Genomic DNA, 18032 nt, shown 5'->3' on the forward strand with positions numbered 1-18032 from the left:
TCATCTCTGGGTGCTAATCCACCATCTGATCTGGATATGAACTGGATCTGGTGCCTGCAGTGACCATCTGGGCTGGATACGGACTGGATTGGGCGGCTAAGGTGACCTCTGAATAAGAGAAAAACAGACTAATATTAGTGTAGATGTCAATCTTCTTACGATGTAACGAGTACATTGTGTTATGGGGAGTGTTCCTGGACCTAATTAATGCAGCCTAACAATCCTTTAACGGATTTGAATATTAGAAGTGTGTGTGTACGCCATGATAAAGAGATGGGTCTTTAATCCAAATTTAAACTGACAGTGTGTCTGCCTCCCGAACAGTGTTCGGTACATTGTTCCAGAGTTTGGGCGCTAAATAGAAAAAGGATCTACCTCCCTCAGTTGATTTTGATATTCTAGGTATTATCAAATGGCCAGAGTTTTGAGAACGTAATGGATGTGGAGCAGAGCAGCCATCAAGTGTTAGACGATGTTCTAGGTTATTACTTTTGGGGGTTTTAGGTCCTAAATTAACACCTATTTTTAACACCTCTAACTTCGTGTTTCCTGATGATATTGTACATGTAAATCGTGAAAGTAACGGCCCTAGTACTGAGCTTTGAGGTACTCCATGCTGCACTTGTGATCGATATACCTCTTCATTCACTGCTACGAATTTATGGCGGTCAGATAAGTACGATTTGAACCATGCTAATGCACTTCCAATAATGTCAAAGTTTTCTAGTCTATTCAAAAGAATGTTGTGAACGATAGCGTTGAACGTAACGCTAAGATCCAGTACCACTAATAGAGATACAACCACGATCAGATGATAACAGCAGGTCATTTGTAACTCAGAGCAGTCTGAGTACTATGGGAAGGTCTAAATACTGACTGGAAATCCACACATATAATTTTTCTCTAAGAAGGACTATAACTGTGAGGATACTACCTTTTCTAGCATCTTTGACAGAAAAGGGAGATACGAGATCGCTCTGTAATTAACTAGATCTTGGGGGTCAAGTTGTTTTTTTTTTAATGAGAGGCTTAATAACAGCCAATTTAAAGGTTTTGGGGACATATCCTAATGACAAATTAATAATAGCCAAAAGAGGATCTATGACTTCTGGAAGCACCTCTTTTAGTAGTTTAACTGGAATAGGGTCTAACATGTTGTTGGTTTAGCTGATTTAACAAGTTCACACAATTCTTCCTTTCCTATAGTAGAGATGGCCTAGGACCTAAATGCATTGCTGATATGCTCACGGAATAGTAACCTAATGGACCACTCAGACCATTAGGATAGAGTCAGTTAGAAATACCAAGGGTTCACACAAAACAAGGGGAGTCCGCTTTTAGCTATTATGTCACACACCATTGGAACCAGCTTCCAGAAGAGATCGGGGGGCTGTTCCATAAAAGACGCTAAGAAAAGCGGGGATTAAAGTCCAAAACCTGACTTGAAATAACCTAACAAATCGGGACTAAAGCGGTTCCATAAACGACAATTCAAGTTCACGCAATCTGACTAATGCTATCCAGGTTCAGTGAGTCAGGATAATGTGATGTACACGCTTATTCTGAAGCAGCCCTTAATGTCGATCATGGATCAAATCGATCCACCATAGCAAACAGCGAATATTTGTGCTGTTTAACGCATTTGAAACATTGTGTTTTCCTCAGTGCATAATTGATACGTCACAGGTATATTTTTTACATCTGTAAATGTCAGAAAGCCATGCAAATATATCCATTTAGCTGTCAGGAGTGGGCGGGGCTTATGCGAGAGAACGAGCGCTGCGCTACACACACAGAGCAGAATAGAATACTAGCGCAAGAATTCTGAATAAAATATACATTCTGCTAAAATATGTTGTTGGACATTAAATGTGACACATAGAATTTTAATTTCCTACATATGTGTATTTTTATGATAGCCGCAACTGTTAATCACTAGCTCAAATGAGTTAAATGTGTGTTCCTCTTATCAGTTAAAATGTACTCTGATTTCTATTATAAATTTACATTTTTAATTCAGTGATTTTAACATTTGATTGTGTTTTTATGCTTTAAAGAGCCATTTTAGATTGTAATGTTTTAATGTTCTAATAACCATAAAAGGTACAGCTGTCATAAATTCAGAGAGAAAGGCTGCATGGCTAGAAACTTCTGATCAACTGAAGTAGCAACTGTGTTAAAATGTCATTCGCCTACATTTTGGGCACAAAATGTAGGCAAATACACAGGTGTATTTTCTGTATACTTTTATTTTTGGACCGATAATAAATTAAACTGACTGTATGTGAGAGTGTCAGTGGTAATATCGATGCGTTCCTATTGGTCAGAGTTAGAGGAGCTCAGCTTAGCCTGACAGTTAGCCTGCTCCGGACCAGGTTAGTTTGCCAGCATAAGTTGCCACAGTGACTGAGCTTGAGCTATGGTAATTTTGCTTTCAGAAACCAAATCAAGTGAAAATAAGTCAGAATTACTGAAATAAGCCTGGCTTATTTGGTAAACTTGTTTTATGGAACAGGCCCCAGCTGTGCAAAAAAAATTAGCCACCATTAAATCCAGACACAAAACTCATGTTTAGCTGTGCATTTGTTGAATGAGCACTGCGCTATGTCCAATAGGACTGCATTTTATGGATAATCATTTTCTCTTAACGGTTTTAAAATTCATTTAAATCAATTTGTATATCACTTTAAAATTCCTTGTTTTTATTGCTGTGATTATTTTTAATGACCTTCACTCATGTAAAGCACTTTGAATTACCACGGTGCATGTTCCATATAAATAAACTTGCCTTGATATCCGTAGCTATCAATTCTGTGCCGAATTTGAATGCTTCACAATTTTTTGACCGATGTTGATTCTGCAGCAAATTAGACCGTATAGTATAATGGGGTCACGTGATCGAGAGCAGCCTGCGGCTCCGGCCAGATTCGTTTGTCCAATGTAGCTCTTGTAAATCGGTATGAGAACACAAGGCTCTTCATTCCATTTTTCAAACTGATACAACCTTTCTTTGAATGCGTGTTGCGATGTCACAGGACATGTCCAAGTCCAAGATCTGTGGCAATTACAAACATCCTGGAGGGACCGACTAGTAACCCAAAAGGTCAAGGATTCAAGTATCAGTACCAGCAGGAATTATACAAGGGAGTGAGTGTATAACACTACCTTCCATACCCACAGCTGAGGTGCCCTTGAACAACCCCAAAAACCCAGTTGCTCCCCAGCAAAGTGTATGCACACTTTGATGGGATAAGTGCATGTTGGTTGGGCCAAACGTCCTGTTAATGAAAAGCTAATGATTAACACTTAATTTGGTACCCCATGCAGTGGCCCAGGTTAACAACTGGAGGTTGGATAAGGGTCATGCCTCGTACAGAAGCATTCTGAGTCGAGGCATGACTGTACAAAAGGTCGTGGAACCTTGGTTTAAAAGTGTGGGGGAGAAAAAGGCACTCGGAAGAGGCACGTAATATCAGATTCGGCGAAGTCAAAAAGTACCAATAGACAAAAACATCTTGGTGTTCTGCAAGGTTTATTAAAAACACTAGATTTACAGGACCAGAGTAACTTCTCCACTAGAAACCACTGTCTGCTCACTAGACCTGGCCTTGATAGCGGTGTCTCTTCCTGAAAGAGAAATTTTAGGAGCGTGAACGCGCTTATAAATTCTCAGTTCTGCTAGTCAAGTTAAAGCAAGAACTCACGTTTCCTGGTGCAGCTTTGCTCACAAGAGCCAGAAGATGGATGGCACACCTCTGTGCTGCAGTGGATGAAGATCTGACAGGGAAGAGAGGAGCAAGTCATAGAATCCACAAGTAGTAAAAACAAAACCGGTCAAGTAATGGGGGGCATACGGTTTCCTGCAGAGGAGCCAGTGAGGCTGGAGCTACAAATGTGAACATCTTCACAACAAAGCGCTTGTAGTGGGTTGGGAACTGAAGACCAGACGATCCAGTCACTGGAACCAGTGTGGTCAGATAACGGTCGTCCTGGTAAGGGCATCTGAAGAAAGAGAGAGAAGGTTAGAAAGCGCCTCCCAGTAGACAAACTGGATAAGATCGGCTGTACACTCACCCATCAACCAGAAGGTCCCACTGGGGGAGACTGAGTGGACTGGGGGTTGAAGTTGCCCAACAACGTCCCAGCATCAGGACAATGTTGGGGTCAGTCCTCTCCATAATGCGCACCTCAACATACACAGGCTCCCGCAGGACTTTTGTGACGGGATAATCAGCGTCACTGTAGTAGGACGTGTAGGCCTCATCCCCTGAGGAACACTGGGGTTTAACCACACTCAAGTTTGAAAGGCTTTAGGGAGACACAGGATAAGACCTCACCTTCTGCGCACCCTTTGGTTACACATTGGCCATTGGCCAGCCTGAGCTCCACCCTGAGAGGTCCAGGAGCAGCTACTGGTGGAGGTGGAGGAACAGAGTTGACCTCCACAACCAGAGCTTCAACAGAAGTTCCAGAGTACCTACACTGAAAGAGAAGCCTGGACAACAGACGGTGAGCTTGTAGCATTTATCAAAGGTTAAAATTCACACCAAGTCATAGATCACTTACTCAAAATGACTGTCCCTAGTGATGGAACCAAACGGTCCAATGCCAACTTCATACGAGGAGGTCATTCTGTTCTCATACACCACATATCCGCGGTCCTCCTGTGAATAGCAACACTGTTGGCATCCAGTCCATAAGCAAAGCAGAATTACACCAGAAGCAGCTGCTCACCATCATGCTCGTGCCACATGCGGTCACAGGGAACTGGTATATAGCAAAATAAGGCGTGGACTCCACAGGACCGCAAGGTGGGTCATTTCCACCCAGTAGACTAACCGAATCCAGACTCAGTCTAGGCAGAGTAACGTCTCTAGACACCACTACCACAAACTGACCATCTCTAATACACTGGACAGTCACTGGAACAAAAGGTACAAGAACAGGTTAGTGCTGAGAATCTGTTTAACATGAACAGTAAGATTGAGAAAGCTTACCTGCCCTCCCATAGTAACACTGCTGTCCGTTAAAGCAGCAGTTGATAGCTTCACACTCAGCACCACTGATCCCAGGTTGTCCACATTGGATCTGCTCATAATCAGCTACAGCACATTTATCAAGGTACTCTGCCTGGGCCACTGGCTTCTGAAACTGCGGAGGAAACCACTGGGCAGTTTGTTGAGCTGGCTTCTGAAACCGCTGGTCAGTTTGTATCGGAGCTGGCTTCTGAAACCGCTGGTCAGTTAGCTGTTGAGCTGGCTTCTGAAACCGCTGGTCAGTTTGCTGTTGAGCTGGCTTCTGAAACCGCTGGTCAGTTTGCTGTTGAGCTGGCTTCTGAAACCGCTGGTCAGTTTGCTGTTGGGCTGGCTTCTGAAACCGCTGGTCAGTTTGCTGTTGAGCTGGCTTCTGAAACCGCTGGTCAGTTTGCTGTTGGGCTGGCTTCTGAAACTGCGGAGGAAACCACTGGGCAGTTTGTTGAGCTGGCTTCTGAAACCGCTGGTCAGTTTGCTGTTGAACTGGCTTCTGAAACCGCTGGTCAGTTTGCTGGAACATCAGAGCTTGAGGATTCTGAGGCAAATTACTCCACTGTGGAACAGCATGACAGAAAGCACAAACTGCCAAAATCTGAAACAACCACCAAATTCCAGCCATTGTTCAACAGCTAGTCACAATTTAGAAGTGCAGCCTTTTGGTCTTTTTGTACTCTACAGATTTCAGCTAATTAATGATAGCTCCTCCCTCTTCATTAATCCTCACGATTCTCCAGACTTGCATGAGTTGGAGCTTATGCAACTGTGTGATTCTCATTGATTCAATTATCCTTGTTACATGCATGAAAAACAAACTTGAGCATAATTAAAAATAGCATACTTGTATTAATTTCTGCCATTTTGAATTCGGTCTTGGTTTTATCCTGCATTAGCTGAATCCAGTTGTTGACGTTTTGACATTTCTGGATTGTTTTATTCTTAAGGCAGGCTCACACTACGGGACTTTTGGCTGGATTTTGCTGTCGCGGACAGATTTCCATAGTCTGCGACAAAACCCCGGGATCGTGACCAAATCGGTGCTACAATAAAAATAATAAGGTCATATAGATCATAACACAGTCTCGGAGGTAAGAAGTGGATTATCCTTCACCTGAAATGCGAGGCAAATGTTGGATCACAATAATTAGGAACCACAGTTTCCACAAATCCCTTCACTCAATTGGGATGTTGTCTTTTATTCTGGACGGCAAGAGCAATGACTGTAACATCGAGCGTATTTTGCAGTATTAAACACGTATTTACACCGATTTCATCAGACTCTGTTCAACGCACCACCGTTTACGTTTGATAAACGTTTTGCACCGTTTTTTCAGGGCTGAACTCAGCCCTGTTTGATATTATCGCCATGTGATCTGGTAATGTGAGTGACACAATGACATGATGGAACTAATCCAGCCAATCACAGTGCAGATGGTATAATCGGTCTTATCATGGATCTTTATGAAGAGAAACGAAAATCCACAAATTAATCAAATCAACTAAGTTTCATTGTACTGTTTAATTAACTCCAACTCTTTCTGCAGTACTGACAGTTCTTGTTATCCACGTCTTCCAAGTCATTGTTTCTGCCATATTCCCTTTTGTCGTGGTTTCTTCTTTCTTTCAGATAAAATAACTGCACAGACCAATTGAAGGGCCAGTTGATCATCCATGCTTGAAGATTGATTGATCCAAGATGGCGGCGCGGTCAGACGCAGCGTCTGCTCCGGGTCCCAAAGACGGTGCTTTTTATGTCTTTTAATGTCATCTGTTCGTCTCCAAATAGTGTAAAATTACCGCTAACTCACAAGGAAATCACTCCCAAACACATATATGATCGCCAAAGCCTTTTGGATATCGGCAACGCGTACAAACACCAACTCTCGCCGGCGGCTACTGAGAAGCTACGAGGCCTTTGTTTACTACTGGAGCTGGACCTCGAGACCACGGCCTCGCCTAATGACGCTACCCGCACAAGGCAGCGTCGCAAGCTGCGTGAGAGAGGACGGAAGCGCGGTAAGCGCAGAGGTATACGAGCTAGGCTAAGAGCTAACCCCACAAGACCGGCTCTTCCAACAGTCATGCTCTCAAACGTTCGCTCTCTGGAAAACAAACTGGACTTAATTCAACTCAGTCGGTCTACACAGCATGAGGCAAGGGATTGTTGTGTGTATGTTTTCACTGAAACATGGCTAAACGACAACATCCCGGAATCCGCCATTCAGCAGTACGGGCTAACCAGCTACCGAGCGGATAGAGATTCAACACTATCTGGCAAGACCCGGTGTCTTGTGTGTGTATATCAACAAAGACTGGTGTAACAATGCTGCGGTATTATCAAAACACTGTTCATCGCTGGTGGAGTTTATGTTTGTGAAGTGTCTACCATTCTACCTACCGCGGGAGTTCACGGCCATTGTTATTGTCTCGGTTTACATCCCCCCCCGTGTGCAAACGCTAAAGACGCGCTTCGTGAACTGCATAGCGCCATCAGTGAACAACAAACAAATAACCCCAGCGGCTTTTCATCATAGCCGGTGACTTCAACCACACAAACTTAAAGACAGTTTTGCCAAAGTTCTACCAACATGTGACTTTGCAACAAGGGGAAACAACACACTGGACTTTGTTTACACAACAGTAAAGAACGCTTACAAGTCTGTACCCCGCCCCCACCTCGGGTACTCAGACCCCATCTCTGTTATGCTAATCCCAGCATATAGACCACTTCTCAAACTCATCAAACTGGTTCAAAAGCAGATCACAGTATGGCCAGACAATGCCACCTCAGCACTACAGGACTGCTTTCAGTGCACAGACTGGAACATGTTTAAAGAGGCAGCCACCTACAACAACCACACAGACCTGCATGAGTACACCGAAACTGTGACTGCTTACATCAAAAAGTGCACTGATGATGTGACAGTCACCAAGACCATCACCACACGTGCAAACCAGAAGCCATGGATGACAGCAGAGGTTCGTGGGCTGCTAAAGACCAGAGATGAAGCATTCAGATCAGGAGATAAAGCAGCCCTCAAAACAGCAAGAGCCAATCTGTCCTGTAGCATCAAAAATGCAAAACGGTCATATGCTCAAAAATATCAACAATCAATTCACAGACAGCAGAGACACACAGTGCCTGTGGCAAGCCATTCAGACCATCACTGACTACAAGCCCCCACCACAGGCCTGTGATGATGACACATCCCTCCCCGATGCACTGAACCACTTTTATTCATGGTTTGAAATGCAGAATGACACACCTGCACAAAAACTGCCCACACCTCCCAACGACCGGGCGCTCTGTCTGTAAGGAAAACCTTATCTAGGATTAACCCACGCAAGGCTGCGGGTCCTGACAACATACCTGGCCATGTTCTGAGAGACTGTGCTGCACAGCTGACAGATGTCCTAAGAGATATCTTCAACACCTCGCTGAGCCAGGCAGTCGTCCCCACATGTCTCAAATCCACAACAATCATACCGGTACCAAAGAAATCACCTGTGTCCTGTCTAAATGACTACCATCCCATAGCACTGACTCCAATCATGATGAAGTGCGTTGAGAGGCTAGTCATGCACAACATCAAAACCAGCCTCCCCAACACACTCGACCCGCTCCAGTTTGCATACCGTCCAAACCGCTCTACGGATTTCCTCCACCCTCCACCTGGCTCTTACTCACCTAGAAAATAAAGACTCCTATGTTAGAATGCTGTGCATTGACTTCAGCTCGGCATTCAACACAATAATCCCACAACAGCTCATAAATAAACTAAACCTGCTGGGCCTTAACAATTCCCTTTGTAATTGGATCCTGGACTTTCTAACCGGAAGACCTCAGTCAGTCCGTGTCGGACCTCAGTCCGTCCGTGTCCCTGGCTGAATGGTGTGGCACTAACAATCTGTCCCTCAATGTGGAGAAGACAAAGGAGGTTGTGATGGACTTCAGGAGAAACTTCGTTGACCACCCCCCACTGACCATCGACAGCTTGACTGTGGAGAGAGTCAGTAGCACTAAATTCCTGGGGGTGCACATCACAGAGGATCTCACCTAGACCACCAACACCATGTCACTCTCCAAAAAGGCACAATAGCGCCTACACTTTCTCCGCCGGCTGAAAAGAGCAAGTCTCCCTCCACCCATCCTCACCACATTCTACAGAGGCACCATTGAGAGTGTGCTGACCAGCTGCATCACTGTCTGGTACGGGAACTGCAGTGCTGCTGACCGCAAGACCCTCCAGCGGACAGTGAACACAGCTGCAAAGATCATCGGTGCCCCTCTCCCCTCCATCCTGGACATTTTCCTTCCTTGATGCTCCAGCAAAACCAACAGCATCGTGAAGGACTCCACCCATCCCTCCCACAGTCTCTTCCAGCTCCTACCATCAGGAAGACGGTACCGGAGCATCAGAGCCCGCTCTGCCAGACTGCTCAACAGCTTTTACCCCAGGCTGTGAGAGCCCTGAACTCAAATCACCCCGCCCCCCTCTGAAACCCCATGCAAACAGCTACCTCCTGAAACATGATATTTGTTATTGTTTTGCAGTGAAAATATACCATGGACAACCTTCTTCTATTGTTATAACTTTTCTGACTTCGAGAACCATTGTAGGGCTCCAGACTAACATTTGAGGACACCAGTGCCATTAAGTTCTACAGAAGGTGGCACCAGCACCTGACAGTAAAGCACTCACCCTAATCGCACATGTACATAACGGAGATGTCTGTTTGATGTCTGCCTTTACATATGCAAGACGTATTTTTTAGGGTGTTTGCTCATCTGCAATATACGTCTCTAAGACGTTTCCTGTCAGATGTCAAATAAACATTTATTAGAATGCATGTAAAACTGCTTCTGAGGCGTTTATCAGATTACAAGGCAGATGTTTCCCTGGGCCCGTATTCATGAAGAATTTTAATGCAAAAAGTAGCTCCTAGTGACAAAATTCTAAGACAATTCTTAGAAATGTGGGCGTTTACTCTTAAAATTAAAGAAAAAATCCCAGTAAAGAAAAAAGTAATTCAGAACGCATCTTAACTTTTAAAAGAGGTCTTAAGGTCAAACTTGTTAGGAGTACGGACGAGGACTTTTAAGGGGCTTAAGAGTTTCTTTAACAGCGGAGAAAATGGACGAAAATGAAGAGGGAGAAGAAATGTGTTGCACACAATGCATGACAGTGAGTTAATAAGACACTACACATTAGTTCGTGCAGGGATCATGTGTGTGACTGATCTTATTAAAGACATGCTAACATCTCAGACACTGCGCAGAATTGCCATAGCGCCAGAAATCACTACATTAACATATTTGGCAACTGGAAAAATGCAACTATGCAGCAGTGATGATTTGGGTCTGTTACAGCACTTATTAGGCTTATATGTCTCTGTTAATTTCCTATAAAACACAGTAAATATGCAGGGCCGGAGCCAGGGGGGCCATGCCCCCCCCCCCAAACGAGTTACTGTGCCCCCCCACTTTCCCTCCTCTCAAGTCAAGTCAAGTCAAGTCAGCTTTATTGTCAATTCTTCCACATGTACAGCACATACATACAGAGAATTGAAATTACATTACTCTCAGACCCTTGGTGCATACAGTTAACATTAAACACGTTCAGATACAGATAAATACAGTTTAAACATATGTACATACAACTATACAAATATACAAATGAGGATATTGTAGAAAAAAACAAGAATTAGATCGATAAAGTGGCGTAAGGCGCATGGCAGATAGAGTGCAAAACCAGTAAAATAAAAACAACACTGTGTAGATATATTTGTAGTGCAAAAGAGCTTATCAGTCTGAGGACATTGTAGAAAATAAAAAAAAGAGAGATAGATAAAGTGCATAAGGCACATGGCAGAATAGATGGAGTGCAAACCAGTTGAATGTACAAAAACAAAACTGTGCAGATTTGTTTTGTTTTGTTATGAGTGTAGTGCAAGAAGAGCTTATCAGTCTGTTAAAGTGACAAGTCGAAGTGACTGTTCGGATAGATTTTTGTCAGACTATCCGAAGAGGTAATTTGCAGTCAATGTTGGATGGGTAGTGATCAGCCAATGCTGCACAAGTGACAGGTGCCGGTCACAGTTTGTTGGTCGGTGGGGGGGGGGGGGGGTGTCACAGAGTCAGAGTTCCTAGTGTGTTGCTGTGTTAAATGGTGAAAGAGAGGAGGGGGGGCAAGGACGGGAGGGAGTTCAGCTTCCTGACAGCCTGATGTATGAAGCTGTCCTTCAGTCTGCTGGTCCTCGCCTGGAGACTCCGCAGTCTCCTCCCTGATGGCAGCAGACTGAAGAAGCTGTGTGTCGGGTGGGTGGGATCACCTGCAATGCGGAGGGCTTTGCGGGTGAGACGGGTGCTGTAGATGTCCTGGAGGGAGGGGAGAGAGACACCAACGATCTTCTCAGCTGCTCTCACTATGCGTTGAAGTGACTTGCGGCAGGATGCGTTGCAAGCGCCATACCACACAGTGATGCAGCTAGTTAGGATGCTCTCGATGGTGCCTCTGTAGAAGGTGCACATGATGGGGGTCGGGGCTCTGGCTCTTCTGAGTTTGCGGAGGAAGTAGAGACGCTGCTGTGCTTTCTTGGCCAGTGCTACAGTGTTGTTAGTCCAGGAGAGGTCCTCAGTGATGTGCACACCCAGGAACTTGGTGCTGCTCACTCTCTCCACAGTCGCACCGTTGATGGTCAGAGGGGCATGCTGAGTGTGTACTCTCCTGAAGTCAACAACAATCTCCTTCGTCTTCTTCACATTCAGAGAGAGATTGTTGTCACTGCACCACCCGGCCAGGCGGCTCACCTCGCTCCTGTAGTTTGTCTCATCTCTGTTGCTGATGAGACCCACCACAGTCGTGTCATCCGCAAACTTAATGAAAATGTTGGAGTTGTGTGATGGTGTGCAGTCGTGGGTCAGCAGAGTGAAGAGGAGGGGGCTCAGCACACATCCTTGGGGGGCCCCAGTGTTCAGTGTGATGGTGCTGGATGTGTTACTGCCGACCCGTACTGCTTGAGGTCTCCCGGTCAGGAAGTCCAACAGCCAGTTGCACAGAGAGGTATTGAGCCCCAGCTGGGCCAGTTTGTGAGTGAGCTGTTGAGGGATGATTGTGTTGAATGCTGAACTGAAGTCTATGAACAGCATCCTGACATATGAGTCTTTTTTCTCCAGATGTGTGAGGGCTGGGTGGAGGGCAGTGGTGATGGCATCATCGGTCGAGCGGTTGGACCTATATGCAAACTGGAAGGGGTCCAGGGAGGGGGGGAGGGGGGGGAGGGCAGACTTGATGTGGTGCAAGACTAGCCGTTCAAAGCACTTCATGAGGATGGGAGTGAGTGTTATTGGACGGTAGTCATTGAAACAGGATGGAGATGACTTCTTAGGGACTGGAATGATGGTGGTAGCTTTGAAGCATGTGGGGACAACAGCCTGATTTAGTGAGATGTTGAAGATGTCTGTGAAGACCTCAGTGAGTTCCACTGCACAGTCTCTCAGTACACGCCCAGGAATGTTGTCAGGACCCGGAGCTCTCCCCTCCTTGCTGAACGCGATCGATTTTGAAAGTGAAAGTACCGATAAAACAGCGCACATAATGTGATTGCACGCTTTAGCGAGCGTCAGCAACTGCACGAGATCACAGATTGCAGCCCCCCCCCCCCCCCGACACACACACACAACGTGATTTGTGCCCCCCTAGAAATTTAAATGTAAGTATGACAGCATGGTAAATAAAAAATTAAGAATATATATATACATATATAATGTGTGTGTGTGTGAGAAAGAGCGAGAGGAAACATTCCGCCAGTAATTTCAAAGTGAAGGCTTATAATATACCCTACTCTTAAAAGCACTCTTTTATTTCCTTCTTGACAACCAACCAATCACAGTCTTCAAAAGATTGTGTCATACATAGCAACGGGGTCAACCCCGCCTCCTCACTAAGATGAACGTTTTTGTCTTTTCCTTACTCAGAGTTGCTCTCAGATCGGTCCCGAATCACTCTTAAGCTAAGACTCCTACGTAAAAGTTTTTAAGCTAAATTAAGAGTTTTCTGAGAGGATTCTTAGGATCTTTATGAATACGGGCCCAGATCTTTAACAGACGTCTTGAAGATTTACTTGTGCTGTCAGGGTAGTTGAGATGCAGATAAAATGTACTTTTATTGTCATTCATAATGTCTCAATATAATTTGATAAAAAAAATAAATAAATAAATAAATAAAAAAAAAATATATATATATATACACTCACCTAAAGGATTATTAGGAACACCTGTTCAATTTCTCATTAATGCAATTATGTAATCAACCAATCACATGGCAGTTGCTTCAATGCATTTAGGGGTGTGGTCCTGGTCAAGACAATCTCCTGAACTCCAAACTGAATGTCAGAATGGGAAAGAAAGGTGATTTAAGCAATTTTGAGCGTGGCATAGTTGTTGGTGCCAGACGGGCCGGTCAGAGTATTTCACAATCTGCTCAGTTACTGGGATTTTCACGCACAACCATTTCTAGGGTTTACAAAGAATGGTGTGAAAAGGGAAAAACATCCAGTATGCGGCAGTCCTGTGGGCGAAAATGCCTTGTTGATGCTAGAGGTCAGAGGAGAATGGGCCGACTGATTCAAGCTGATAGAAGAGCAACTTTGACTGAAATAACCACTCGTTACAACCGAGGTATGCAGCAAAGCATTTGTGAAGCCACAACATGCACAACCTTGAGGCGGATGGGCTACAACAGCAGAAGACCCCACCGGGTACCACTCATCTCCACTACAAATAGGAAAAAGAGGCTACAATTTGCACGAGATCACCAAAATTGGACTGTTGAAGACTGGAAAAATGTTGCCTGGTCTGATGAGTCTCGATTTCTGTTGAGACATTCAGATGGTAGAGTCAGAATTTGGCGTAAACAGAATGAGAACATGGATCCATCATGCCTTGTTACCACTGTGCAGGCTGGTGGTGGTGGTGTAATGGTGTGGGGGATGTTTTCTTGGCACACTTTAGGCCCCTTAGTGCCAATTGGGCATCGTTTAAATGCCACGGCCTACCTGAGCATTGTTTCTGACCATGTCCATCCCTTTATGACCACCATGTACCCATCCTCTGATAGCTACTTCCAGCAGGATAATGCACCATGTCACAAAGGTCGAATCATTTCAAATTGGTTTCTTGAACATGACAATGAGTTCACTGTACTAAAATGGCCTCCACAGTCACCAGATCTCAACCCAATAGAGCATCTTTGGGATGTGGTGGAACGGGAGCTTCGTGCCCTGGATGTGCATCCCACAAATCTCCATCAACTGCAAGATGCTATCCTATCAATATGGGCCAACATTTCTAAAGAATGCTTTCAGCACCTTGTTGAATCAATGCCACGTAGAATTAAGGCAGTTCTGAAGGCAAAAGGGGGTCAAACACAGTATTAGTATGGTGTTCCTAATAATCCTTTAGGTGAGTGTATATATACAGTATATATAGGGAGTGGAAATGGCCAATAAGTCTGTGCAGCCACATAGTGGTAATTTAATGTCCTTTTTATTTTTAAATAAAAAGGGGTGGTGATGGCGCAGTGGATAAGACACATGCCTTTGGTGTGAGAGACCCGGGTTCGAATCCACTGTGAGACACCAATGTGTCCCTGAGCAAGACACGTAACCCCTAGTTGCTCCAGAGGCGTGCGACCTCTGACATATATAGCAATTGTAAGTCGCTTTGGATAAAAGCGTCAGCTAAATGAATAAATGTAAATGTAAATAAGTGTTTGCTTTCCTACATTATGAAACTTTTAGTTTTATAAATGGAGGCAACCTATGAAGGATGAACAAATGACGTCAATCACACTAAAAATAATTTTCAAATTTGGTAATACTCAAAGCTTTGAAGTGTTGACTTCATTTCACCAAGTTGTTCCTGTAGTTATGTTAAATCCATGGTGAAGCATGGAGATTTGGGTTTATTGAACAATGTTTTTCCTGGTTTCCACATCAGTGGCATTTGTTCTGATATTTTGAAACAAAAGCCCTGTTCGGACGGGACTAGTTTTCTAAACTAAGTTTGAGTTTCGATTCTTATCACCTGACGTCTGCGATTTTTCATGTACCAGTTCGGACGGGACTAACATCTCCGTGTTTATTACAGAGGTGGGAGGGTCTGGTTTGTACATCTGGGCCCGTATTCCTAAAGATTCTAAGAATCCTCTTAGAGAGCTCCTAATTTAGCTTAAAAATGTCTAACTAGGAGTCTTAGCTTAAAAGTGATTCAGGACCGATCTGAGAGCAACTCTGAGCGAGGAAAAGACAAAAACTTTTATCTTAGTGAGGAGGCAGAGCTGACCCCGTTGCTAGGAATGACACAGTCTTTTGAAGACTGTGATTGGTTGGTTGTCAAGAAGGAAATAAAAGAGCGCTTTTAAGAGTAGGGTATATTATAAGCCTTACTTTGAAATTACAGACGTAATTTTTCCTGTTTTACCGTACTCGCTCTCTCTCTCTTCCTCACACACACACACACACACACACACATTATATATATATATATATATATATATATATTCTTTATTTTTTATTTACCATGCTGTCATACATACAGTATTTTATAGGACATGAACAGAGACATAGCCTAATAAGTGCTGTAACAGATCCAAATCATCACTGCTGCATAGTTGCATTTTTCCAGTTGCCAGATATGTTAATGTAGTGATTACGTCCATTTCTGGCGCTATGACATTTCAGCGCGGTGTCGGAGTTGTTAGTGTGTCTCTAATAAGATCGGTCACAAACATGATCCCTGCACGATCTAATGTGTAGCGTCTTATTAACTCACTGTGTGCAATGCATTTCTTCTCTCCATGTTTCCATTTTCTAAAGAAACTCTTAAGCCCCTTAAAAGTCCTTGTCTGTACTCCTAGAATCGTCCTACCTCCCCCCCCACTGCTTACGGCGCCCCTGCTACTAGGTACTTATACTACATTGACTGGGTTAAATAGAATTGCATTACTAAAAAGAGACTAAAATACAATAGTCTAAAACTAGAATAGTCTAAAACTAGACTAAAATGCCATCAGTTTTTGTCGACTAAAACTAGACAAAACTAGTCATGGATAATTCTGACTAAAATAAGACTAAAATGCTCAGACGTTTAGTTGACTGAAACTTGACTAGACTAAAAAGAGTATGAACTATGACTAAAACTAATAAAAACTAAAATGACAGCTTCACACCAAGACTAGTCTAAAACCAAAATTAAAACAGGCCGCCAAAAACAACACTAATATAGTATGAGCTTGCCATTAGAAACATCTTGGAATGTACAGGCCTCTATTTTCAGACTGTCTCAAAAGAAAGTTGATTTAACATACTCATGATTACGTTGAACCTTTAAGTGTTATTTGAACCCTGTCCCAGCCATAGCTGCTCTATTCTTAAATGCTGCATTATAATTAAAATACAGTCATTCATATTATAAAGTGCTTTTAAAATCTTGCACACTGCAAGATCAATATCCTTCTGTATAGCCCAAAATGTTATTTGTCGGGGTGCAGATTAGCCCTTCACTCATGAGGAAATAAAATACTTCAAATGTATTGAATCAGAATCAGAAAGAGTTTTATTGCCAAGTGTGTTTACACACACAAGGAATTTGTCTTGGTGTTAGGAGCTTCCAGTACAGAAATACAAACATAGTGCAGACAACATATAATTAAGGTAATAAAAACACTTATAATGAAGAGAATAGACAATAAATTATAAATAACAACAGTAATAAAAATAAAAATATTCAGAAAAGAAAAAATGTCCATAGACAGAACTGTGAATGTGCATTTGTCCTATGTACGGATGAAGATTTGATGAGTTATTTACAGATGTACAGTACTGAGGTGTGTTATGTGTTGTTCAGGTGGGATATGGCCTGGGGGGAAAAAATGGTCTTGTGTCTAGCTGTTCTGGTGCTCAGTGATCTGTAGAGCCGGCCAGAGGGCAACAGTTCAAAGAGAGAATGATCTGGGTGTGAGGGGTCCAGAGTGACTTTCTTAGCCCTTTTCCTCACTCTGGAGATATAAAGATCTTGGAGGTTGGGTAGAGGGGCACCGATAATCCTCTCAGCAGTCCTGACTGTCTGTTGTAGTCTTCTGATGTATGTTTTGGTAGCTGAGCCAAACCAAAAAGATATAAATGAACAAAGGACAGACTCGATAATGGCAGAGTAGAACTGTTTCAGCAGCTCCTGTCGCAGGTTGAACTTCCTTAGCTGGCAGAGGAAATACAGCCTCTGCTGGGCCTTTCACACAATAGAGTCAATGTGAATGTCCCACTTCAGGTCCTGGGAGATGGTGGTGCCCAGGAACCTGAATGACTCGCTGCAGCCACAGTGCTGTCCGTGATGGTGAGTGGGGGGCGTGCAGGGGGTTCCTCCTAAAGTCTACTATCATCTCCACTGTTTTGAGCTTGTTGAGCTCCAAGTTGTTGTGACTGCACCAGACAGCCAGCTGCTCAAACTTCAGGAACTTGACAGAGGGGTCTTTAGATGTGCAATCATTTGTGTAGAGGGAGAAGAGCAGTGGGGAGAGAACACATCCCTGAGGGGCGCCAGTGCTGATGGTGAGAGTCCTGGATGTGAGTTTGCCCAGCCTCACTAGCTGCTGCCTGTCTGTCAGGAAGCTGGTGATCCACTGACAGATGGACGTGGGCACAGAGTGCTGTGTGAGTTTGTCTGAGAGAAGGTCAGGCATGATGGTATTGAAGGCCGAGCTGAAGTCCACAAATAAGATCCTTGCATAAGTCCCAGGTTTGTCAAGGTGTGGCAGGATGTAATGCAGTCCCATATTGACAACGTCATCCACAGAACTGTTTGCTCTGTAGGCAAACTGAAGAGGTCCAGTGATGTCCTTCAGGTAGGCCAGGACCAGTCGCTCAAATGACTTCATGATTCATCTTCATGTATTGAAATACATATGTATTGTAAAATCATCTTGGATCAATCAATCTTCAAGC

General features: G+C 43.8%; 1 protein-coding gene across 1 annotated transcript; it reads right to left on the reverse strand.

The window, feature by feature from the left end:
• Window positions 1–3550: 3550 nt before the first annotated feature.
• Window positions 3551–6703, reverse strand: LOC306843565 (zona pellucida sperm-binding protein 4-like; the record flags this gene model as incomplete). Its single annotated transcript, XM_079375093.1, has 9 exons — window positions 3551–3627; window positions 3705–3777; window positions 3855–4002; window positions 4075–4267; window positions 4338–4495; window positions 4567–4664; window positions 4735–4922; window positions 4998–5151; window positions 6677–6703. 9 exons carry the CDS (start codon window positions 6701–6703, stop codon window positions 3551–3553), a joined length of 1116 nt encoding a protein of 371 aa, XP_079231219.1.
• Between the last annotated feature and the right edge of the window lie 11329 nt (window positions 6704–18032).

The sequence above is a fragment of the Barbus barbus genome (genome assembly GCF_936440315.1).
Source record: "Barbus barbus genome assembly, chromosome: 24".
NCBI lineage: Eukaryota > Metazoa > Chordata > Actinopteri > Cypriniformes > Cyprinidae > Barbus > Barbus barbus.